Genomic DNA, 25,195 nt, shown 5'->3' with positions numbered 1-25,195 from the left:
CTCCCTTGCTGCCAACACACACGGCCGGACGGTCTGGCAGGCCCTTTCCCCACAAGACGATGTCACAGGAAACTGTATTTAAATGGGTTACTACTACCTACAACGATGAATGGACAACGGTTACAAAACATCAGCTTTATATCCAGTTACATGCCTGTTTTTTAACAGGGCATTTTGTATCTCCTCTTCCTTTTTATATCTGCCTTGATGAATGGTTTTAGACAAAAGAATGCTGTGATCATTTTGAGACACTTTAGTTAAGCTTCCGCCTAAGGGCCAAACCTCCTTTAAAAATACCGGTGCTGCATACCAAAACTGTAGTTCCATATCTTTGTTGGTACCTGACATGAATGATAACACCTTGTCAAGCTCGCAGGCTGAGAAGAGAAGCTTGATACAACAAGGTTAAAAAGTGAGATGAGGGTTTACTCCAACTAATGGACTACAAATGAAGTTCTCTCTTGTCTAAACTAATTTATTTAATGTACCATAAGTAGCACAAGGCAATATGCAAGCACTTGGATGAGCAGATAGTGATTAGCTTTTGCATTGCTGTGGGCAAATTATTTATTGTGTAGAAGCCACATTTGTGTCTGTTCTATAGACGAATGAAACACACGCTTCCATGCATGGACAACTTTGACCCAACTGGTGGCATGGAGATTACCATTATCACAAATAGTGCACACAAACCCACCATCATACAGGGTTTTAAGTAATTCACCCAGACCACAGCACATACATCTTAATGCACAAAATAGTGAATATGTTTTATCTATATTTAATGTACCTTTTGCAAATCGTTATTCTGTGCTTGTATTTTTACCTAACTGCTTACTGAATTATCCATTCATAAAGCACATACAATGGTGTCACTGTAATTAATAAGTTTGACAGAATAACTGTGTTGTCCATCCAATATACTCTTAGCATAGGGGAACGTCAATTTCATTCAGTAATGAAAAAAGACAAAGCTTATACATTAGATTTACATAGTGTCGGCATATAAATTCATTAAATGTTAATTTCATGCAGGCTTTTTGTGAGTGCAGCAGAGCCTGTTCTCCCTCAGCAGATAAATAATGGGAGTATGAACTGTTGCTCATGTGGGTGTTGCCAACTGGTTAATGTATGAACTATGGAGACAGGCCATTGTAAGTTGGAGATTCCATTACTTAGTTGGTGTAGTCAAACTTGCCTCTGGAGAGAAACCTGTTCACCTAGTTTGCCAATCAAGCCATAAACACCAACATTTACAAAGTGAAGTGTCGCCCTCAATAACACTCCTGAGTCTGGAAGCGTAGGCTACATTTCAGAGGTGAGCTGATGAATGCGCATGAATTTAAGGTAATGGAAGCAGGTAGAGCACAGAGAAGGAGTGAACAATGCTCCGAGAGAGGAGAAGAGAGGAGGCGTTATTGATTCTTCTGCTGCTTTTAACTCACAGTGAGCTCCACCTGTCAGATTGGATTACACAGATAATGGCTTTCCTCAGTCTGTAGGAATTCAGATACTGTTTTTATGCCATCATCTGCACCCAGATCAGTTATGTTCCATCCCTGCATATGCCTATTTTATGTAAATTACAACTGAGGAAATTCAACCTATAAAATGACCCGTCAAGTCATGATTTACCCTGGTGAGTCAAATGTTTTTCTCATCAATCTTCAAGGCCTGGCTATTAATCTCTCAGCTTGTCCAACCTTTATGAGTATAAAGAAGAAAAGCTAGGGGCTAGACACACATTTACATGGAATATAGACTTCTTCCATCAGGGCAAATAAGAGTGACTGACTGACTTTCTTCTTGCGCACTGTCTAATACCCTGTAAATCCGTCTAGCAGAGGTAGGTTTCTGCGAGAGGCTCAATGTTAAATGTCACACTGACTATTCTAGACAAATTAATTTGTGAAAATCAACATCAAATACTGACAAACTGTGCAAAGTATTGAAATCACATTCCTTGCAGTAGGTATATTGGAAGTATGCAAATACTGTATTAGGTTATATTCTGTACATGCTTATTGAATCTGAAATATTTCAATGCAACAAAGCAATGCCAAAACAGCTGATGAAACTACAAGCGTGCATCAAATATGATGAAGTATTGCTAATAAATGATACTGTATATGTTAATGGAGGTCTTAGGACTAAACCTTATGCAGACTTTCTCTCCCCAATTGTAAATAACCTGTGAATGAGAGTGTCCTTCCCATTGTACCATCCATCCCTTTGGGGCATCCAGCTCCCAAAATACACTCTTGCATTTTTTATGAGTTCTTGAAAGGTATCTGTGTCTGTTGTGTTGATTCACTTACTCCTGCAACAACCTTTGAGTCTTTAACCTTACAAAAGTTTGAACAAATGTACCACTTTTTGCCAGTGGCAGACAGATGGAAAGTGAATTGAAGTGGGACTCCAGTAATTTAGAAGGAATCGTGTGTAAAGAGGACCAATGTCTGGCAGATGAAATGGGATTTTATCCATTGTACACAGACAATGGATTGACAGATGTATTACTCCTTAAATTAGCAGCTCAATGCCAAAGTAACAGCTTGTACTTCAGATTTCCAGATTTCCAGAGGTGGGGTCATTTCAGAGAACAATGATTCTTAAAAACCACTCATTGTTTTCACCTAGTCACAGAACCATACCTGACCACTATTAGCAGGTGTAGTGAACGAGTTGTAAAGCTTCCCTGTATATATCTTTTAATGAGACAACACAGATCATTTCATGGTCTTTTACAAAGTAATTAGCACAGCACGGAAACATCTATTTGACCGGTGGGAAATTAGCCTCTAATTAGCCTATTTCACTATTATTACATTTGTATTATCATGGAGAGGCTGCACCATGGCATAGTGGACTCTGAACAGCTGAAAGTTTATACTTGTTAAAAAAGTTAGAATATTATACTTGTACCATCTTTTATTTTTCAGTGGCAGAGGAGAGTACAGTAGTCCTTTTGAAGTGGTGCTGACAGTTGTTTCATGTTTGGTTCACGCCTCCTGTCCCTGACCTTATTCTCCCACTGCCCTCCTCCCACTTTTGAACTATTGCTACACTATCCTCTTTCATATTAATTGGACTCGCTAAGGAAAATAAACATCTTCCCTATTCTCCATTCAAAAGCATCTTCTCCTCTCTTTAAAGTACATTGTAGTTCTGTGCAATGGTCTCTTCCTCTTTAAACCCTTGTCCTTTTCCCACAGAAAACACTGGAACGTTTCAACAATCATCATTCATTCATGCTGGGTTCCCTCCAGACCTCTCTGTTGAAAGCTCTACTCCCCTGTTGTTCCTGAACCGTCTCCTGTTGGGACCACTGAGCAGCAGGAGGAATATTTTTTCCAGGAGGCAGTGTAGTATTTCAAAAGAATTTCCAAAGTTTCTGATTATCATAGTCAGTAGCCCTCAGGGAACCTTTAGGTGCAAATCTGGTGGGCAAGTTGCTAGAGTAGTATCTATGAACTTTTCCCATTCTTCATATTTATTCCCCTGTGGATAAGCATGAAATTAAACACAAAGGATCAACTTCATAATTTATTTTTAGTAAACAAAAGTTGATTTCGAACTGCAATTTTTTTTGCTGTTGATGCTGTATTTTTCTGGGGATAAATTGAGTTCAAGCTATCCATTCCTACATTTTGGTTCTGAACATCTGAAAGATCATGCAACTTTTCTTATCATGAAACATCTTTTTCTTTCCTCTCCAACCAAAATTGATTAGTGCACCTGCTGTTGGCTAAAGCACTCTTGGCCCGGCTGTCAGTCTAGTCCGATTAGACATCTTTGCTTACATCGCTGCTGCCTTCAGCCTTTCGGACCTGTAGATCCAGCCATGATTGTGTTCATCATCTGGAGAAGAGAAACCTTCCAGTGGCTGCTGCTGAGTCATGAGCCAGGAAGCATGCGTAACTAAAGCTGGCATATTCATTAAGTAACTGTCTGGGAAAAATAGACTAGAAGAATCCAATCAAATTGCCTGCCAGCCAGGAAGACGAGGAGAACAAAAGCTCTGGTGACATTTCAGCGATAGCTGACATCTCTTCCCTGACGAATGGTCATTGCTACCAAGACCCTGTTTAAAATCAGAACATCTATTTCAGTCCACTTGGCATCAGTCTTTTCACCGTCAGACAGAACCATTTTAGCCTAGATTTGATTTTCTTTTTATCCATTTCTTTCACGGTTCATTGTCCACTGTCCAAAGCAGATGATAGTGTTCAGCTAAATGTGTAAATGCAAATGTATTTAGTATATTAGCTGTGGAGCTAATTAGAATGGAATATTTTGTACTAGTTGCAGCACTGAAAAACAGGGTTCCACATCCACTGACCTCCTTAACTAACTAACATGAAACCGAGCAAAATAGGCTCTTTGCTTTTCACACTGTGGTGTGTGTGCCTGATTAGACGTTGCATGGCAACAATAAAATGAGGTATTATAATGCAACAGATCTTACAGATAAGACATTTTATTTGACTTAGCCTGTATTTAATCATTTCAAACATTACAAACATCGATGTTGTCTACTCAGTGATCGTCATGTTTGTATTCTCCCCTCATACCATCAGTGCAGCAGAGAGATGCAGGTGTACAGTAGCATACAGTTAAAACAAGATGTGAGTCCTATTATGCGAACTGCTTGGTAAGATTTGGGGCATAAGTAATGGGGGATTGTATGTCCTTTTCACCTTTTTTCCTCCCAATCTACTGAAGTGTAAACTTGCCAGAGAAATCTGCTCTCAGAAAATGTAGACTTGTTGACTTGCAAAAGGAGTCGTTTAGTTGTTAAGTGGCCTCAGTGTGCCTCCGCAAATATGCCATCGATCACGGCCAGTTATTATGTGTAACTTACAAGTTGACAGCCTGTTTTGATCATCATGACTAGGGAAAGGAGGGTGGTCACACTGCAGATATGATTGAATTCTGGAATCCTTGTTAAGTATGATATATTGTGATACTATTATACCGCTTTTATCATAGGCACTACTGTATGTTGTTATTGAGGAACCTAGAGCATTGATACTAATTGAGTACTGCGCCTGTGCATTAATGCACGGTGCTTGAACTTGAGTTTGAACGATAAAGTCATGTCAACGTTATCGCTCTTTCAAGTATAATTTATTACTGTTTGTGTCGTAGTAAGAACACAACAATGATATATTAAAAAAGCATTCACACGGGAGTAAATGGTGCCAGGTCTTCTACTACTGAACGTTCACATCTGTGAGATGAGTAATGAACTGGAGGTTGTCATCTCTATTTTCTAAAGCAGACGTTTATAGTTCTTCATTTATCTCAGTCTCAAAGGTACAGTCAAGTTAACTCCTTTTCATTTACTCTTTTTAATGAATACTTGTTCACTATAAATAATAATAGAACAACCTATGTCTTTTGATTAATCATAATAATAATAAACAGTTGCTTAATATCGCTTCTATATTACTCAGTTACTTATTGATGGTGCTGTGAAAATCAAAATGATTGCAGACGAATGAATATCTAGTGTAGGACAGGGCCCATAAGAAGTCAGATCATTATTTTCCCATTTTCTAACAGATGATATTAACAATTTGTAGTAGCCTTCGAATGAATCCAGACCTTCAAGCAGTGCTGGACCATTCTATTTTACTTGTTGAATATGTGGTCATACATAGGAAGCTATTGTTACTAACAGCATTTCGTGCCATAGGTTCAATCCGCTGCTCAACAGATTGCTTGTACTTTGAAAACTCATTAGTGTTCTCAACATGCCCAAGCAGCAGTTTATGGTCACTTACAATGTCTACTACAATGACTCTACTCTCTCAAGGTCCTGGTATTGTTCCTCACAGTGGGCTGTGGACATCAGTAATGGAAGAGACTTATGTTTACATGTGCAACATGAATACGGATACAACAACAACATGGGCTGAATGGATGTACAGTATTACCTTGACCAATCAGTAACTGCTACAGCCAAACTGGGGGAATGCATTTTATAGAACTCTGCTATTACACACAATATCAATATTGAGCTATTAGTTAACTTTACGTTATTGATATTCTACTGTAGTATTGCTGGAGTTATTAAGGTGGCATTCACCGTCCCCCAAACTGACACCTGGTCGTGGGTGCAGTCTGCTGTCTTCTGACCTCCTTTGGGTCCTGCGGGGCCAGTTGAAAATGATGCCCACAACATCTGGTTGTTCTGCCATGCCAGCAGGCAGGGGGCCAGTCAATTTGCCATGGTTCCATGCACTCCTCAATTAAGCAGATGTCTGGATGCTGGATGCTGGATTAGTACCATTTTATAAAGAGCAGTCATCACACTCTCTCTCTCCAGCTGAGTCCCCAGGGAGGGCCAACCAGCACGGGGTGCAATGTTACCAAGGATCTGAAGCAATTACCTCTGTCCATTCTTATCCATCTGTCAAATTGATTTCGATCAGGCCTATTGAGAGACATATCAGCTTGGGGCTGAGCTACGCTGCTGTTGGTTTTGGCTGAGGCTTGTTTGGAGGAAACCAAAGAGATTCGATTGGGAGAGGATTAGCACAGTGAGCTGGCTAGAGGGGCCATCTAGCTTGGAGCGATGGACGGTTAATGATTTGTATCCCAGGGCTAACATGAAGAGACTATAACAATTGTGTTGGCAGGTCAATGAGATAGTGTAAGCTGCCTACATGGGGTCTAGCAGGTCTCGACTTCCACAGCTTTCCTGGGAGACACCAGATCTTACATCTCACCACTGACAGGAAGGAAGAATCACTGATTTCAAAAATACTGCTGATATGTCACGTCCTGACCTTAGTTCATTTTTTTATGTCTCTGTTTTAGTTTGGTCAGGGCGTGAGTTGGGGTGGGCATTCTATATTATGTATTCTAGGTTTTGTATTAAGTCCGAAGCACTGTGTGACCCTGATTTAGCCCACTGCAGTAAAATGTAAAGAATATTGCCTCACTTAAGTGGGAAAACAATACAACAGTGCACAATCGAATTTACTCACTTCTAAATACATTGTAGCATTTATATGAGCCCATAATCTCAATCACTCAGATGGAACATCAATATTTAATGACATTTTTTACTTTTTCTGCCAAACTGACACCTGCCATCTTTCTCTTTCTCTCCCTACAGAGGCTAACCAGATGAACAGTGTGGGTCCAGGATCATCACTAATGCCAGGCTTAGGGTCTCCTCCCCACCCCTACCCTTCCCTGGGACAGATCCCTAGCCCCTATGAGCAACAGCAACCTGGGAAAGAGCTCAATAAGTACGCCTCCCTCAAGGCTGTCGGTAAGAGACACAGTTTTTGCTCATTCTAAGATATGCGGATATGGGAATACAGGAATAAGCGGCGAGCTGCTTCTCTGATTAACTTCACAATCAAAATAGCTAATCAGATTTCATCAGCTAATCAAAAGGGGTAATATATAATTTCATTATAATTTCAAATCGAACTAAATGCATATATTTCACAGTACAATATAAGTACCAGTCAAAAGTTCGGAGACACCTACTGATTTCCGGATTTTTCTTTATTTTTACTATTTTCTATATTGTAGAATATTGAAGACATCAAAACTAGGAAGTTACACATATTTTTTTTACCTTTATTTAACTAGGCAAGTCAGTTAAGAACAAATTCTTATTTTCAATGACGGCCTAGGAACAGTGGGTTAACTGCCTGTTCAGGGGTAGAATGACAGATTTGTACCTTGTCAGCTCGGGGGTTTGAACTTGCAACCTTGCGGTTACTAGTCCAACACTCTAACCACTAGGCTACCCTGCCGCCCAATATGGAGTCATGTAGTAACCAAAAAGGTTTTCAACAAATCAAAATATATTTTCTATTTGAGATTCTTCAAACTGGCCACCCTTTGCCTTGATGACAGTTTTTCACACTCTTGGAATTCTCTCAACCAGCTTCATGAGGTAGTCACCAGGAATGCATTTCAATTAACATGTGTGACTTTGTTTAAAGTTAATTTGTGGAATTTCTTTCCTTCTTAATGCGTTTGAGCCAGTCAGTTGTGTTGTAACAAGGTAGGGGTGGTATACAGATGATAGCCCTATTGGTAAAATACCATATTATGGCAAGAACAGCTCAAGTAAACAAAGAGAAATGACAGTCCATCATTACTTTAAGACATGAAGGTAAGTCAATCCAGAAAATGTCAACAACTTTGAAAGTTCCTTCAAGTGCAGTCGCAAAAACCATCAAGTGGCATGATGGCTCTCACGTGGACCGCCACAGGAAAGGAAGACTCAGAGTTACCTCTGTTGCAGAGCATACGTTCATTAGACTTAACTGCAGCCCAAATAAATGCTTCACAGAGTTCAAGTAACAGACACATCTTAACATCAACTGTTCAGAGGAGACTGTGTGAATCAGGCCTTCATGCTCAAATTGCTGCAAAGGAACCACTACTAAAGGACACCAATAAGAAGAAAATACTTTCTTGGGCCAAGAAACACGAGCAATGGACATTAGACCAGTGGAAAACTGTCTTTTGGTCTGATGAGTCCAAATTTGAGAGTTTTGGTTCCAACCGCCATGTCTTTGTAAGAGTAGGGTAGGTGATGATCTCCGCCTGTGTGGTTCCCACCGTGAAGCATGGAGGAGGAGGTGGTGTGATGGTGTGGGGTGCTTTGCTGGTGACATTGTCTGTGATTTATAAAAAAAATTCAAGGCACACTTAGCCAGCATGGCTACCACAGAATTTGGCAGCGATACGCCATCCCATCTGGTTTGCGCTTAGTGGGACTATCATTTGTTTTTCAACAGGACAATGACCCAAAACAGACCTCCAGCTGTGTAAGGGCTATTTGACCAAGGAGCGTGATGTGTTGCATCAGATGACCTGGCCTCCACAATCACCCGACCTCAACCCAATTTAGACGGTTTGGGACCTTGGACCGCAGAGTGAAGGAAAAGCAGACAACAAGACTCAGCATATGTGGAAACTTCTTCAAGACTGTTGGAAAAGCATTTATTATGAAGCTGGTTGAGAGAATGCCAAGAGTTTGTAAAGCTGTCATCAAGGCAAAGGGTGGATACTTTGAAGAATCTAAAATCTAACATATATTTGGATTTGTTTAACAATTTTCAAATCAAATCCAATTGTATTTGTCACATGCGCCGAATACAACACGTATTGGATTTATCGGTCACCTTACAGTGAATTTTATATTTTATTTATCTCACCTTTATTTAACCAGGTAGGCAAGTTGAGAACAAGTTATCATTTACATTTGCGACCTGGCCAAGAGCAAAGCAGTTCGACACATACAACAACACAGAGTTACAAATGGAGTAAAACAAACATATACAGTCAATAATACAGTAGAAAAATAAGTCTATATACAATGTGAGCAAATGAGGTGAGATAAGGGAGGTAAAGGCAAGAAAAGGCCATGGTGGTGAAGTAAATATAATATAGCAAGTAAAACACTGGAATGGTAGATTTGCAGTGGAAGAATGTGCAGAGTAGAGATAAAAAATAATGGGGTGTAAAGGAGCAAAATAAATACAGTAGAGGGAGAGGTAGTTGTTTGGGCTAAATTATAGATGGGCTATGTACAGGTGCAGTAATCTGTGAGCTGCTCTAACAGCTGGTGCTTAAAGCTAGTGAGGGAGATAAGTGTCCAGGCGAGGCAATCATTTGAGAAACCAAGGCTATCGAGTCTGCCGATGAGGATGTGGTGATTGACAGAGTCGAAAGCCTTGGCCAGGTCAATGAATATGGCTGCACAGTATTGTTTCTTATCAGTGGTGGTTAAGATATCGTTTAGGAACTTGAGAGTGGCTGAGGTGCACCCATGACCAGCTCTGAAACCAGATTACATAGCGGAGAAGGTATGGTGGGATTCGAAATGGTCGGTAATCTGTTTGTTGACTTGGCTTTCGAAGACCTTAGAAAGGCAGGGTAGGATAAATATAGGTCAAGAGTGTCCCCCCTTTGAAGAGGGGGATGACCGCAGCTGCTTTCCAATCTTTGGGAATCTCAGATGACACGAAAGAGAGGTTGAACAGGCTAGTAATAGGGGTTGCAACAATTTCGGCAGATAGTTTTAGAAAGAAAGGGTCCAGATTGTCTAGCCCGGCTGATTTGTAGGGGTCCAGATTTTGCAGCTTTTTCAGAACATCAGCTGACTGGATTTGGGAGAAGGAGAAATGGGGAAGGCTTGGGCGAGTTGCTGTGGGGGGTGCAGTGCTGTTGACCGGGGTAGGGGTAGCCAGGTGGAAAGCATGGCCAGCCGTATAAAAATCTTATTGAAATTCTCAATTATACTGGATTTATCGGTGGTGACAGTGTTTCCTATCCTCAGTGCAGTGGGCAGCTGGGAGGAGGTGTTCTTATTCTCCATGGACTTTACAGTGTCCCAGAACTTTTTTGAGTTTGTGTTGCAGGAAGCAAATTTCTGTTTGAAAAAGCTAGCCTTGGCTTTTCTAACTGCCTGTGTATATTGGTGTCTAGCTTCCCTGAAAAGTTGCATATCACGGGGGCTGTTCGATGCTAATGCAGAACGCCATAGGATGTTTTTGTGTTGGTTAAGGGCAGTCAGGTCTGGAGAGAACCAAGGGCTATATCTGTTCCTGGTTCTCAATTTCTTGAATGGGGCATACTTAAGATGGTGAGGAAGGCAGAACTTCCGCACTCAACAATCCGGTCGCATTTCGCTTCGCTCCACAGGTAGTATCACATTTTTCATTTCATTTCATTACAGTACAACGGCTTGATTTGTTTGATCATAGCTAGCTACATAGCTAGCTACATAGCCGTCTTTGTATCAAAGATAATTGTGTAGTCTAGAGCGATTTCCTAGGAGAGCTAGCCAGCTATTGTCGTTCTTTTAACGCAACGTAACGTAATCAACACTGCTAGCAAGACCGCTAGCCCCGAATAGCAGCACAGTAGAAACTATTACACTCAACGGAACGACTTGATTAGTGTAGTGTCAACAACGCAGCCACTGCCAGCTAGCCTACATAGTCAACAACGCAGCCTCTGCCAGCTAGCCTACTTCAGCAGTACTGTATCATTTTAATCATTTTAGTCAATAAGATTCTTGCTACGTAAGCTTAACTTTATGAACACTCGAGACATGTAGTCCACTTGTCATTCCAATCTCCTTTGCATTAGCGTAGCCTCTTGTGTAGCCTGTTCTCTCCTCTCTGCACAGACCATACAAACGCTCCACACCGCGTGGCCGCGGCCACCCTAATCTGGTGGTCCCAGCGCGCACGACCCACGTGGAGTTCCAGGTCTCCGGTAGCCTCTGGAACTGCCGATCTGCGGCCAACAAGGCAGAGTTCATCTCAGCCTATGCCTCCCTCCAGTCCCTCGACTTCTTGGCACTGACGGAAACATGGATCACCACAGACAACACTGCTACTCCTACTGCTCTCTCTTCGTCTGCCCACGTGTTCTCGCACACCCCGAGAGCTTCTGGTCAGCGGGGTGGTGGCACCGGGATCCTCATCTCTCCCAAGTGGTCATTCTCTCTTTCTCCCCTTACCCATCTGTCTATCGCCTCCTTTGAATTCCATGCTGTCACAGTTACCAGCCCTTTCAAGCTTAACATCCTTATCATTTATCGCCCTCCAGGTTCCCTCGGAGAGTTCATCAATGAGCTTGATGCCTTGATAAGCTCCTTTCCTGAGGACAGCTCACCTCTCACAGTTCTGGGCGACTTTAACCTCCCCACGTCTACCTTTGACTCATTCCTCTCTGCCTCCTTCTTTCCACTCCTCTCCTCTTTTGACCTCACCCTCTCACCTTCCCCCTACTCACAAGGCAGGAAATACGCTCGACCTCATCTTTACTAGATGCTGTTCTTCCACTAACCTCATTGCAACTCCCCTCCAAGTCTCCGACCACTACCTTGTATCCTTTTCCCTCTCGCTCTCATCCAACACTTCCCACACTGCCCCTACTCGGATGGTATCGCGCCGTCCCAACCTTCGCTCTCTCTCCCCGCTACTCTCTCCTCTTCCATCCTATCATCTCTTCCCTCTGCTCAAACCTTCTCCAACCTATCTCCTGATTCTGCCTCCTCAACCCTCCTCTCCTCCCTTTCTGCATCCTTTGACTCTCTATGTCCCCTATCCTCCAGGCCGGCTCGGTCCTCCCTCCCGCTCCGTGGCTCGATGACTCATTGCGAGCTCACAGAACAGGGCTCCGGGCAGCCGAGCGGAAATGGAGGAAAACTCGCCTCCCTGCGGACCTGGCATCCTTTCACTCCCTCCTCTCTACATTTTCCTCTTCTGTCTCTGCTGCTAAAGCCACTTTCTACCACTCTAAATTCCAAGCATCTGCCTCTAACCCTAGGAAGCTCTTTGCCACCTTCTCCTCCCTCCTGAATCCTCCTCCCCCTCCCCCCTCCTCCCTCTCTGCAGATGACTTCGTCAACCATTTTGAAAAGAAGGTCGACGACATCAGATCCTCGTTTGCTAAGTCAAACGACACCGCTGGTTCTGCTCACACTGCCCTACCCTGTGCTCTGACCTCTTTCTCCCCTCTCTCTCCAGATGAAATCTCGCGTCTTGTGACGGCCGGCCGCCCAACAACCTGCCCGCTTGACCCTATCCCCTCCTCTCTTCTCCAGACCATTTCCGGAGACCTTCTCCCTTACCTCACCTCGCTCATCAACTCATCCCTGACCGCTGGCTACGTCCCTTCCGTCTTCAAGAGAGCGAGAGTTGCACCCCTTCTGAAAAAACCTACACTCGATCCCTCCGATGTCAACAACTACAGACCAGTATCCCTTCTTTCTTTTCTCTCCAAAACTCTTGAACCTTGGCCAGCTCTCCCGCTATCTCTCTCAGAATGACCTTCTTGATCCAAATCAGTCAGGTTTCAAGACTAGTCATTCAACTGAGACTGCTCTTCTCTGTATCACGGAGGCGCTCCGCACTGCTAAAGCTAACTCTCTCTCCTCTGCTCTCATCCTTCTAGACCTATCGGCTGCCTTCGATACTGTGAACCATCAGGTCCTCCTCTCCACCCTCTCCGAGTTGAGCATCTCCGGCGCGGCCCACGCTTGGATTGCGTCCTACCTGACAGGTCTCTCCTACCAGGTGGCGTGGCGAGAATCCGTCTCCACACCACGTGCTCTCACCACTGGTGTCCCCCAGGGCTCTGTTCTAGGCCCTCTCCTATTCTCGCTATACACCAAGTCACTTGGCTCTGTCATAACCTCACATGGTCTCTCCTATCATTGCTATGCAGACGACACACAATTAATCTTCTCCTTTCCCCCTTCTGATGACCATGTGGCGAATCGCATCTCTGCATGTCTGGCAGACATATCAGTGTGGATGACGGATCACCACCTCAAGCTGAACCTCGGCAAGACGGAGCTGCTCTTCCTCCCGGGAAGGACTGCCCGTTCCATGATCTCGCCATCACGGTTGACAACTCCATTGTGTCCTCCTCCCAGAGCGCTAAGAACCTTGGCGTGATCCTGGACAACACCCTGTCGTTCTCAACTAACATCAAGGCGGTGGCCCGTTCCTGTAGGTTCATGCTCTACAACATCCGCAGAGTACGACCCTGCCTCACACAGGAAGCGGCGCAGGTCCTAATCCAGGCACTTGTCATCTCCCGTCTGGATTACTGCAACTCGCTGTTGGCTGGGCTCCCTGCCTGTGCCATTAAACCCCTACAACTCATCCAGAACGCCGCAGCCCGTCTGGTGTTCAACCTTCCCAAGTTCTCTCACGTCACCCCGCTCCTCTGCTCTCTCCACTGGCTTCCAGTTGAAGCCCGCATCCGCTACAAGACCATGGTGCTTGCCTACGGAGCTGTGAGGGGAACGGCACCTCAGTACCTCCAGGCTCTGATCAGGCCCTACACCCAAACAAGGGCACTGCGTTCATCCACCTCTGGCCTGCTCGCCTCCCTACCACTGAGGAAGTACAGTTCCCGCTCAGCCCAGTCAAAACTGTTCGCTGCTCTGGCCCCCCAATGGTGGAACAAACTCCCTCACGACGCCAGGACAGCGGAGTCAATCACCACCTTCCGGAGACACCTGAAACCCCACCTCTTTAAGGAATACCTAGGATAGGATAAAGTAATCCCTCTCACCCCCCCTTAAAAGATTTAGATGCACTACTGTTCCACTGGATGTCATAAGGTGAATGCACCAATTTGTAAGTCGCTCTGGATAAGAGCGTCTGCTAAATGACCTAAATGTAAATGTAAATGTAAGGCATTTATTTTTAAATAACCAGGCATCCTCTACTGACGGGATGAGATCAATATCCTTCCAGGATACCCCGGCCAGGTCGATTAGAAAGGCCTGCTCACTGAAGTGTTTCAGGGAGTGTTTGATAGTGATGAGTGGAGGTCGTTTGACCTCTGACCCATTACGGATGCAGGCAATGAGGCAGTGATCGCTGAGATATTGGTTGAAAACAGCAGAGGTGTATTTAGAAGGCAAGTTGGTTAGGATGATATCTATGAGGATGCCCGTGTTTACGGTTTTGGGGTGGTACCTGGTAGGTTCATTGATAATTTGTGTGAGATTGAGGGCATCAAGCTTAGATTGTAGGATGGCTGGGGTGTTAAGCATGTTCCAGTTTAGGTCGCCTAGCAGCACGAGCTCTGAAGATAGATGGGGGGCAATCAGTTCACATATGGTGTCCAGAGCACAGCTGGGGCCAGAGGTTGGTCTATAGCAGGCGGCAACGGTGAGAGACTTGTTTTTAGAGAGGTGGATTTTTAAAAGTAGAAGTTCAAATTGTTTGGATACAGATCTGGATAGTAGGACAGAACTCTGCATGCTATCTTTACAGTAGATTGTAACACCGCCCACTTTGGCCATTCTATCTTGTCTGAAAATGTTGTAGTTAGGGATGGAGATTTCAGAATTTTTGGTGGTCTTCCTAAGCCAGGATTCAGACACGGCTAGAACATCCGGGTTGGCAGAGTGTGCTAAAGCAGTGAATAAAACAAACTTGAGGAGGCTTCTAATGGTAACATGCAAGAAACCAAGGCTATTACGGTTACAGAAGTCATCAAAAGAGAGCGCCTGGGGAATAGGAGTGGAGCTAGGCACTGCAGGGCCTGGATTCACCTCTACATCACCAGAGGAACAGAGGAGGAGTAGGATAAGGGTACGGCTAAAAGCTATGAGAATTGGTTGTTTAGAACGTCCGGAACAGAGAGTATAAGGAGCAGGTTTCTGGGGGCGATAAAATAGCTTCAAGGTATAATGTACAATCCTCCCGGGTGGCGCAGTGGTTAAGGGCGCTGTACTGCAGCGCCAGCTGTGCCACCAGAGACTCTGGGTTCGCGCCCAGGCTCTGTCGTAACCGGCCGTGACCGGGAGGTCCGTGGGGCGACGCACAATTGGCCTAGTGTCGTCCGGGTTAGGGAGGGTTTGGCCGGTAGGGAAATCCTTGTCTCATCGCACACCAGCGACTCCTATGGTGGGCCGGGCGCAGTGCGCGCTAACCAAGGTTGCCAGGTGCACGGTGTTTCCTCCGACACATTGGTGCGGCTGGCTTCCGGGTTGGATGGTGCTGTGTTAAGAAGCAGTGCGGCTTGGTTGGGTTGTGTATCGGAGGACGCATGACTTTCAACCTTCGTCTCTCCCGAGCCCGTACGGGAGTTGTAGCGATGAGACAAGATAGTAGCTACTAAACAATTGGATACCACAAAATTGGGGAGAAAAAAAGGGCTAAAATAAAAAATTAAATTAAAAAACAAAACAGACAAAGGTATGGTAGGATGTGAATACAGTGGAGGTAAACCTAGGTATTGAGTGATGATGAGAGAGATATTGTCTCTAGAAACATCATTGAAACCAGGTGATGTCATCTCATGTGTGGGTGGTGGAACTGAAAGGTTGGATAAGGTATAATGAGCAGGGCTAGAGGCTCTACAGTGAAATAAGCCAATAAACACTAACCAGAACAGCAATGGACAAGGCATATTGACATTAAGGAGTGACATGCTTAGTCGAGTGATCATAAGGGTCCAGTGAGTAGTGAGGTTGGTTGGGGTAAAGGCGATTCAGACAGCTAGCCGGTCCATCGGTAGCAAGCTAGCATAGGATGGAGGTCTGTTTTTAGCCACCTCGTGCGTTTCCGTCGGTAGATTAGTGGGGTTCCGTGTGGTAGAGGGGATCAATCCAATTGGCAAAATAGATATAGTTATAGTGACCCAAGAAAAATTGTCCGATAGACCTATTCAGATAGCAGCCGATAAGACAGCTAACGATTAGCGGGCCGCAGATGGGCGTTCAGGTAACGTCACGACGGAGGGGCCAGTTTGCTTAAAAACAAACAAAATAGCACGTTTGGTTAAGAGCCAATAAAAAGGCAGCCATCCTCCCCTGTGCCATTCTTATTTTTTTGGTTACTACATGATTCCATATGTGTTATTTCATAGTTTTGATGAATTCACTAATATTCTACAATGTAGAAAATAGTAAAAATAAAGAAAACCCTTGAATGAATAGGTGTGTCCAAACTGTTACTGCACATGCCATGCAATATCAATATCAATCATTCATACGTACGTATAGCATGTGAGAAAGGGAAACCATTCCACTGAAATGGATGGGAGTGGTACAGTATTTATTTGGCCATCTGTTAAATTGAAGGCATCTCTTCTCATAAACGAGGACGTGAGAATTGGAATATCAGCCGAGATCACAAATGAGCATACGCCTCTGAAGTGTCAAACTTCCATGTAATCACACTCAAATTACATGATTAAATGTGGGCTAATTAACACAATGGAGATCTCGAATGACGAGCAAAAACACCAAGCAGCTAGTGTAGATATGTTCTGCTGCCTGCTGTAATTATCAGTTAGCCTGGTCTCCGTCTCCTTCGTAGCATGCTGTATGGTTACTTACTGAGAGACACTATGTTTATGTGACACTTTGCGTTTAAAGAAAAAACCCAAAGAAAGAGAGGCTCTCAACAAAAATATTTACACTGTGTAAACAGTTCATTTCAGATTAGACAGGATAACAGATGTATTATTGTTCCTTTCAGAAAGGGAGGAAAATAGCCTAGCTTTTAGGAAAATTACTGTAATTGATTTGTCTTTCAAATTTCATGTCTCAAGGCTATCCATAGTTTTGCCTTTGTTGCACTTTAGGCGCCAATGATAACCGTAAATAAAAAAAACATTCTATATCACCTATAGTTTTGCTGCTGCACATCATATATGAAGAACCCTGTGAAATGTTGGACAGTCACTGTTACAGTACCTAAATCAGCTATTGAAGATCTACATTGAGAGTCAGCTCGTATTGACCACAGAACCAATATTAGGATCAAGAAACCATGTCTCTTCAAATATCCTTCAACAATATATTGTAAAATTAATTTTCTATAACATTTTGAGAGGGCAAGTATAATAAATGAAACATCCCAGCTTGACCCATTATTTACTGCAATGAGTCTTATGCCTCACCTCTAAATTCCCTGAGTGCTAAATCCAAGGTTTGGGAAATGATAAACCAAACTCTAGCAATCAATTATTCTCTCCCGCTGTCCACCCAGTGATTTTTTAAGGTCACAGAACTGGATTTCTCACAGACGTTTACAATCTGAACTGGCTAATTTATAAAGGAGCGGGAGCCCCATCGGGGAGTGGTCTGAATATATTTTGGATCTGCCTGCCGCTCTTCTGCCTGTAAACACTAGGCTAATTATTTCTCATGCCATTCTCCAAAAAGCTGTAATTATAATTGAGATGAACATGACAATTCTGCAAGCAGCCTTCTCTTTGATGCATTCATTTAGGATGCAAGTCTACATGAAGATCTCTGCATTTTCAGTATTGTGTGTATGCCATAGACAGTGAATTAGATTGGGATTCTAATTTATATATGGCTGTCATGTGTCAGGGGATATTGCTGATTTCCTTCGTCATGTAGTTATGTCAGAGACTTTCCCTGTTATCTTCGCCTCTCCATTTGAAGCAAAATGTCATGGTGCTGAACTAATGCCTCTGAAATTTAGAAAAAGGGAATGATTAATTAGGCTCACAGGAAAGCAATGTCTAAGCATGTTGACTTTATCTCTAAGTTTTTTTTTTACACTGATTGATGCTCAAACAGTCAGTCGTTTTCTCCATAGACCAATAGGAGAAACAGGAAAGCTGATAAACGCTCTGATTAATAAACCAGAGAGACAGGCAACAGAAACCAGCTCTGCTTCTGATGGGGAATTAAAAGAAGTGAAGGAGACATATTTGATAGCGTTTAACACCCTAATTAAACAGGGTTCTCTTTATGGATTCTGCCTGATTCAACTAAAGGAACTTCAAAGCCCTCCGCCATAAATGGGTCTGGATGAGATTGCAGCCGTCAGAGTTGCAGAGGCACAATCCCACAGAGGATGATGTGGCGGCGGGCATGTGGAACATTCACCAGATTCTCTCTGTGACATCATAGACAATCAGATGAAACCTCTCTGACGGCTGCTAATCCAGTGAAGAGGCGTCAAGCTGCAGATTGATCATTACGGGATATATGAAGACTGGGGGGAAACGCACCCTACCATTCAAAAGTTTGGGGTCACTCAGAAATGTCCTTGTTTTTGAAAGAAAAGCACATTTTTTGTCCATTAAAATAACATCAAATCGATCAGAAATACAGTGTAGACATTGTTAATGTTGTAAATGACTATTGTAGCTGGAAGAGGGCAGATCTTTTATGGAATATTTACATAGGCGTACAGAGGCCTATTATCAGCAACCATCCCTCCTGTGTTCCAATGGCACGTTGTGTTAGCTAATCCAAGTATATTATTTTAAAAGGCTAATTGATCATTAAATAGTACCCGCAAAACACCAATCTCAGCGTCAACAGTGAAGAGGCGACTCCGGGATGCTGGCCTTATAGACAGAGTTGCAAAGAAAAAGCCATATCTCAGACTGGCCTATAAAAATAAAAGATTAAGATCGGCAAAAGAACATAGACACTGGACAGAGGAACTCTGCCTAGAAGGCCAGCATCCAGGGGTCGCCTCTTCACTGTTGACGTTGAGACTGGTGTTTTGCGGGTACTATTTAATGAAGCTACCAGTTGAGAACTTGTGAGGCGTCTGTTTCTCAAACTAGACACTCTACTGTACTTGTCCTCTTGCTCAGTGGTGCCCCAGGGTATCCCACTCCTCTTTCAATTCTGGTTAGACCAGTTTGCTCTGTTCTGTGAAGGGAGTAGTACACAGCGTTGTACGAGATCTTCAGTTTCTTGGCAATTTCTCGCATGGGATAGCCTTCATTTCTCAGAACAAGAATAGACAGACGAGTTTCAGAAGAAAGTTCTTTGTTTCTGGCCATTTTGAGCCTGTGATCGAACCCACAAATGCTGATGCTCCAGATACTCAACTAGTCTAGAAACGGCAGTTTTATTGGTTCTTTAATCAGGACAACAGTTTTCAGCTGTGCTAACATAATTGCAAAAGGGTTTTCTAATGATCAATTAGCCTTTTAAAATGATAAACTTGGATTAGCTAACACACTTGGATTAGCTACTCCCATGCAGATATTCCATAAAAAATCTGCCCGCTTCCAGCTACAATAGTCATTTAAAACATTAACAATGTCTACACTGTATTTCTGATCAATATGTTATTTTAACAAGGACATTTCTAAGTGACCCCAAACTTTTGAACGGTAGTGTATCTAATGAGAGCTGCCCGGTGACTAGGGGATGGGAGGGAGAACAGAGGAATGAGTGCCGGTGGGGAAACTTATCAAACTGTTTGAGTTGAGTGTATGTGAACCAATGTGGTCCCCTCCCTCCTCTCTTATTCTCTGATATGTATTAAGCTGTGGGCCATTGATGTGTATGCTATGAAAGCACATTGTTCAGAGGGAGCTCTGTACTGCTCCTCTCTTGTTTGAGACGAGTCTCACTCTAATGTGGCGGTGTCTGAAACAGAACATTGAGGCTGAGGCCGTCTGCCTCTGCCTCCGCCCCGTCCGGGGTATCATAACAGATTAAAGGTCAACGGCAGGACATTTAATTAGAAAGTCTAAAATGTCACACAGGGAAATGACTAATGCTGTAGAGTATGGTGTTGCTCCACAATTAGTGAGGGGATAATGTTTTCAGAACAGATCTGCACCAGATTGGACATGTCAAATGACACCATGTAACAATGTCAGTGGCTGTTATGGGCAAATTATGTCCGATAGTTAAATGATATATTATACACATAGCATAAAATATACTATAGCGATCAAGTAAACATTCCAGAATGCTCAGGGACATATTCATTTGCATTTTACAATACAACTGTGCACACAACCAGCTTTGAAAAGAGCAAACTCTCCAACCAATCTGGAGGGGGTTGTTTACTATTAGCTAAAGCCTGCATGTTTCCAGATGATAATGGCAATGTTGGGAAAATCATTTACATTTATATTCGAATGGGTTGATGATATACAGTCCATATCAACAACATTCAACACGGCTCAGGCAAAATGTATTATTCACCTCGGTATCCTTTAAAAAACTTGTAGCTACCATTTTCTCAACTGTTCTTCACCCCACATGCCAATATGTAATCTACCCCAGTTTAGGGTTAATATGGCATTAATATTGCATTTACATAAATATAGATTTGGAAACAGTCCAAAATCCTCAAATACTTCAATATCTCAACTAATCTAAATAAATCTCACCAAAGCAAAGACCGGAACATTTGCTATTGCCTATGCATGACATTAACAAAATGGCTGTCATTCCAATATTTTTTAATTTATGTTTTTTTTTGCTCTTGTGTATGTGTGTATGTCTGTTTCCAGCGGAGAAGGTTAATGACAACTTCTACAGCAACCGGCGGCACATGGTAGAGATGGCAGCCAAGGGCAGTCTCCCTATGCACCCGATGCATCGCATAGAGCAGGAGCCCAGCAACCCCTACAGCCCTCCCTTACAGCCTTCCCTAAAGCAGAACGGACACAAGTCCAAAAGCACCAAGGGCCACAGCAGCCACAGCAGCAGCTCCCATACCCTGGCCTATGGCTCCAATACAATCACTAACCCAGGGATGCAGAAGAACTGGGACGGCTCAGAGACGGTTGGCCGCCGGCAGAGCCACGGCACTAAGAAACACTGCACCATAGAGCAGGTGAACGAGATGCACAGCACCTCGCGCAGCCAGCACTACATGCCTCCGCAGCCCTACTTTGTCAGCAACAGCAAGACAGAAGTGACTGTCTGATCTGAGAACCCACCCCACCACCATAACCACTATAACCCCAGCTGTAAGAAAGAGAGATCGAGAGAGAGAGCGAGAGAGAGAGAGAGAGAGAGAGAGGGAGAGAGAGAGAGAGAGAGGCTGAAGTAGGACAGCGGTCCTAGACTGAGTGCACCTCTCTATGGGTGCTGTGTGTCTACTAATGTGTGTGGCTGACTGTGCATGTGACAGGCATGTGTGGGACTCCTGCCAGTCGGAGGAGAGTGACCCGAACAACATACTCCAAACCTCCAAGTTTTCGGTCACCACTGTATTGATGATTATATTGCAACTAATACAAACAAATCATATACTGCAAGTCAGACTAACATCAGTGAGCAGAGCATAGTAATGATTGACCACTGATGGACAGATTAGCCAGGATGAGTCTGGAGCCATGCAGCGGTGGAAGAGACTGGAACTGGACAAAAGCCCAGTGGCAATAGACTTTTCCTATTGTCAGTATTAACTGAGATCTCAAAGGGCCTGAAAATGTGTATCATCTCATGTAGTTTCCACTGAATCTGCCTTGGATAAGCCAGTGGGTTTGAACTAGACGCAGTGGAGCAGAGGAGTGGAGCAGAGGAGTGGAGCAGAGGAGTGGAGCAGAGGAGTGGAGCAGAGGAGTGGAGCAGCCGATAGTAAAGGGATACATTGTTCTCCTCAACATTGATTGACATTTCCTCAGATGTTGTGTAGTGTATATACTGTGCGGGGACTTGTTGGTAATGCTCATGCTCGGGAACCTCAGGCTCATGATTACATCGATAGGGAAACAGTAACCATTTCAGATATGGACTGTATATTCTCCTTCAGAAACTACAGAGCATGAGGTGGATGAGACTGCACCAAACCAGTTCTGTAGCCACAACGTTACACACACCCTACTCTGCTCTCTCTGGTGTTAGGGCTGTGCCTTTCTCTGAGGAAACTATGAAATACTGTTCAAATCAAAGAGCTCGTCTTATAAACCACTGCATAAGTTGTGGAATTTATTTAAATGTCTTCATCTTGCAAACAGGTCCACAGCTGTCAGTTGAAAACGGTGAGTTGCATCTATCACTTAAACATTCTTTATTTCTGTTTCCATTCGACAATGCATTGTGTGTGTGTTTACCTTGGTACCTTAGAACAATGATAGAGAAAACACAGAAGGAATTGTGTCCTTTCCATACATGTAATGTCACTGCCAATAAATGAGTGAATATATTGCCTATAATTCCAAAATTGATTAGTATGGGATTAATATTGTGCAGTGGTACCTGTTTCTCACCCACCTCCATCAATACTACCAAATCTTTACATGGCCTAGAGCCAGGCCCCAAGCTCAGACTGTTGTGGCAGTAGAAAACTACTGAGGGCTCCTTTACGGCTACCCAGAGAGTTGATAAAGGGTTGTGGATGTTCCTGAAACAGCCATGAAAGGTAAAGCCTGGGTAAATAGAGTGGATGGATTTAATGTAGTATGAGATCAACCCCTGGATTAAGACAGACAAGGTCCTCTGAAATCACCATGAGTTGATGTCATTGCATGCACAAATCAAACTTTAACTATCTGTGAAATAGAAATTGCAATACATTATGTACTAATTATTGACTAAAAAAAGTATTATTTGTTTCTTTTTTTTCTTATTATTATTTAAAAAAGAAAATCTAAATTTTCATCAACTTTATAAGTTATACACATAAAAATAAAATGTGTTCATTTTGAATATCGGGAGTAGCCTACTAAAACATCTGAGAGTACGCATGTACAAACACACAGGTCAAGATGTGCCTGTCTTTTCCATTGGGCTAGTTGTGCATCATCAGATGAAAAATAGTAAATTTTTCTCCCAACACTCCATTCTTGGGAGCCCACACGAGCAACACAGTGCATTAGCATGCCACACTTACCAAAAAAAGCTTTTTAAATAAAGGGCTTCTGATGCAATTTGCCATGTGTTGCGTTTGTCACTGCCCACTGATTTAAGAGCAGCCCACACTTTGTCCGTATGTCTTAATCATGTCTCTCAACTTTCCATGGCTTTCCACTGTCCATTTGTCTGTCTACTAGTGACAAAGTGGCTCTAATGGCTGGAGGAGTGACAGCCAGCAGCTTGACGCTCATTCTCTTACTCACCACATGAGATCTGGTCAGAATAGACGTGAGTCACATTCCCTGCTCTTAGAACTTTGGAAAGCATTAGAGGTGGACAAAAAGTGTTTATTTTGTGGTTGGTACAGTATGAAAAAACACAAGTCGACATTTTTGGATTAGACTAAGGGAACAATCCTCAATACTGATTTGCTAAGGCCTACTATACAATAAGTGCTTGTATTTTTAACCTCATTTGAACCAGATATGTATTGTATAGTCAGGCACACAACTATATGTTTTGAGTGTGTTATCACATTGTCAGTGAAACGTAATGTACCAATACTATAGATTGCTGCTATATGCTAACAACCAAGGCACCATCTCCCATTTCCCATAATGAATATGTTCAAACCTTTATTTTGCTATTGCTTGACGTAACTCACAGTCACACAAACTGCAACACGTTGTATTGTTGTTTCATCACACACGCCACTTGTATGTAGAATTGTCTAGACTAGACTCGTCATATGTGCCGTTTTTGGCATATATGCAACGCATATCAGTTCAACATTTGCACCAATAAGACAGAAGACTTCAGAATACCAATGTGCGTGAAGTGATGCAAAAAAAAGGTACACATGTATGTATTTGGGTCTGACATTTATCTATACAAAACAATGTCCGACAATAAAAATGGCAAGGAAAAGTACTGCAAATTTGCATTGATTGCAAAAGGGCTGATTCTTTAGGTCATAAATATAGAGACATATTTAGTATGGCTGTCCAGTACATAGTTAAGGTGATGTTTTGGTAGGGCCATAGAATAAGTCTGTGCCTTGTGTCCAAATGAAATGTGCACCTGATTTAATTGTCCAAATACTGACTGGTCTAGGAACAGATTGATGCATAATATTATACTGTATAGCATGATATGAAATCACTGTTCCACTTCAAAGGACCCTCTCAATATCAATATCATATCCAACAAGAGTTCATTTTTTAAAACTATAATCACCAGATAATGTGTCTGGTTTCTCAGTGTTAAAACATGTGCAGAAGTCCACAGCTCCATTGATTGTAGATAGAGTGCACCTATTATACTGTATGCATCCACAGTGCATTGAAGATATTTTGTCATCATTTTAGTCATGGAGGGAACCTACAGTAACACTTGTATGTGTAGTAGTGAAGTATAACTCCCTCACTCAAATAGCTTCCACTGATATAATAGCATAAAACATGTACATGACGTGTAGATTGACGTTCCAGCTGACTGGTCATCATGCTACATAATGGCATACTGTAAAGTAATAACACAATGGCCATTGATTCTAAATCATGCTCTATGAAATTATGTAACTATTTACATTCAAACTTTGCTCATTTCTCAATCTAAATAAAAACATTATTTACCTAATCCGCATTGAACTAAATTGTGCCCCTGGCTGAGGCTGAATTGCATTCATGATGCAGCTAGTGGTCTTGGTTCCAACCTTTAGGAGTGGGAAGACGATGGTGCTCTTTGTCAGTGGATCATGTTATTCGTGAAGCACAACTTATTTTGTATTCTAACAAAATGAAATATTACTTGTCATATATGTATGTGCAAGTTGGGAAGAGGAAACTCCATTGTATTGTACACTTCTAAAATCATATTTACAATAAATCTGTTTCTTCTCAAGATTTTTGTGGTGAGGTACAGTATATCCATGGTTGCATTATTTGAATGTTGCATTTCTCTTGATCTTACTATGATTAGGCTTTAGCTTAGATGGCTAACACTTAGAACCCAATCGGTCATTCATCCAGTTAACGTTTCTAGAGAACATACAGGAGGCTGCATAGATCATTGTAAACTTGCAGAAATTCCTTTGAACAGCGTCCACTTGCAGCCAATCAG

The 25,195-nt window shown here is 42.8% G+C and overlaps 1 protein-coding gene and 1 long non-coding RNA gene across 2 annotated transcripts in view; both read left to right on the top strand.

Moving 5' to 3' along the window:
* Positions 1–24,950, top strand: part of LOC115110346 (protein shisa-9B-like) — a 42,014-nt gene extending 17,064 nt beyond the window's left edge. The window contains exons 3-4 of the mRNA XM_029635924.2: positions 7,130–7,288; positions 20,782–24,950. Coding sequence (XP_029491784.2) covers positions 7,130–7,288; positions 20,782–21,200 — 578 coding nt within the window. The 3' untranslated portion in view covers positions 21,201–24,950. The remainder of the gene's footprint in view (positions 1–7,129; positions 7,289–20,781) is intronic.
* The window catches only part of LOC135564660 (uncharacterized), a 529,018-nt gene that overhangs the window by 102,763 nt on the left and 401,060 nt on the right, over positions 1–25,195 (top strand). The gene's annotated exons all lie outside the window — the stretch shown is intronic.

The sequence above is a fragment of the Oncorhynchus nerka genome, linkage group LG26, assembly GCF_034236695.1.
Source record: "Oncorhynchus nerka isolate Pitt River linkage group LG26, Oner_Uvic_2.0, whole genome shotgun sequence".
In the NCBI taxonomy this organism is placed as follows: domain Eukaryota; kingdom Metazoa; phylum Chordata; class Actinopteri; order Salmoniformes; family Salmonidae; genus Oncorhynchus; species Oncorhynchus nerka.
This window is presented reverse-complemented; position numbering and strand designations above follow the sequence as displayed.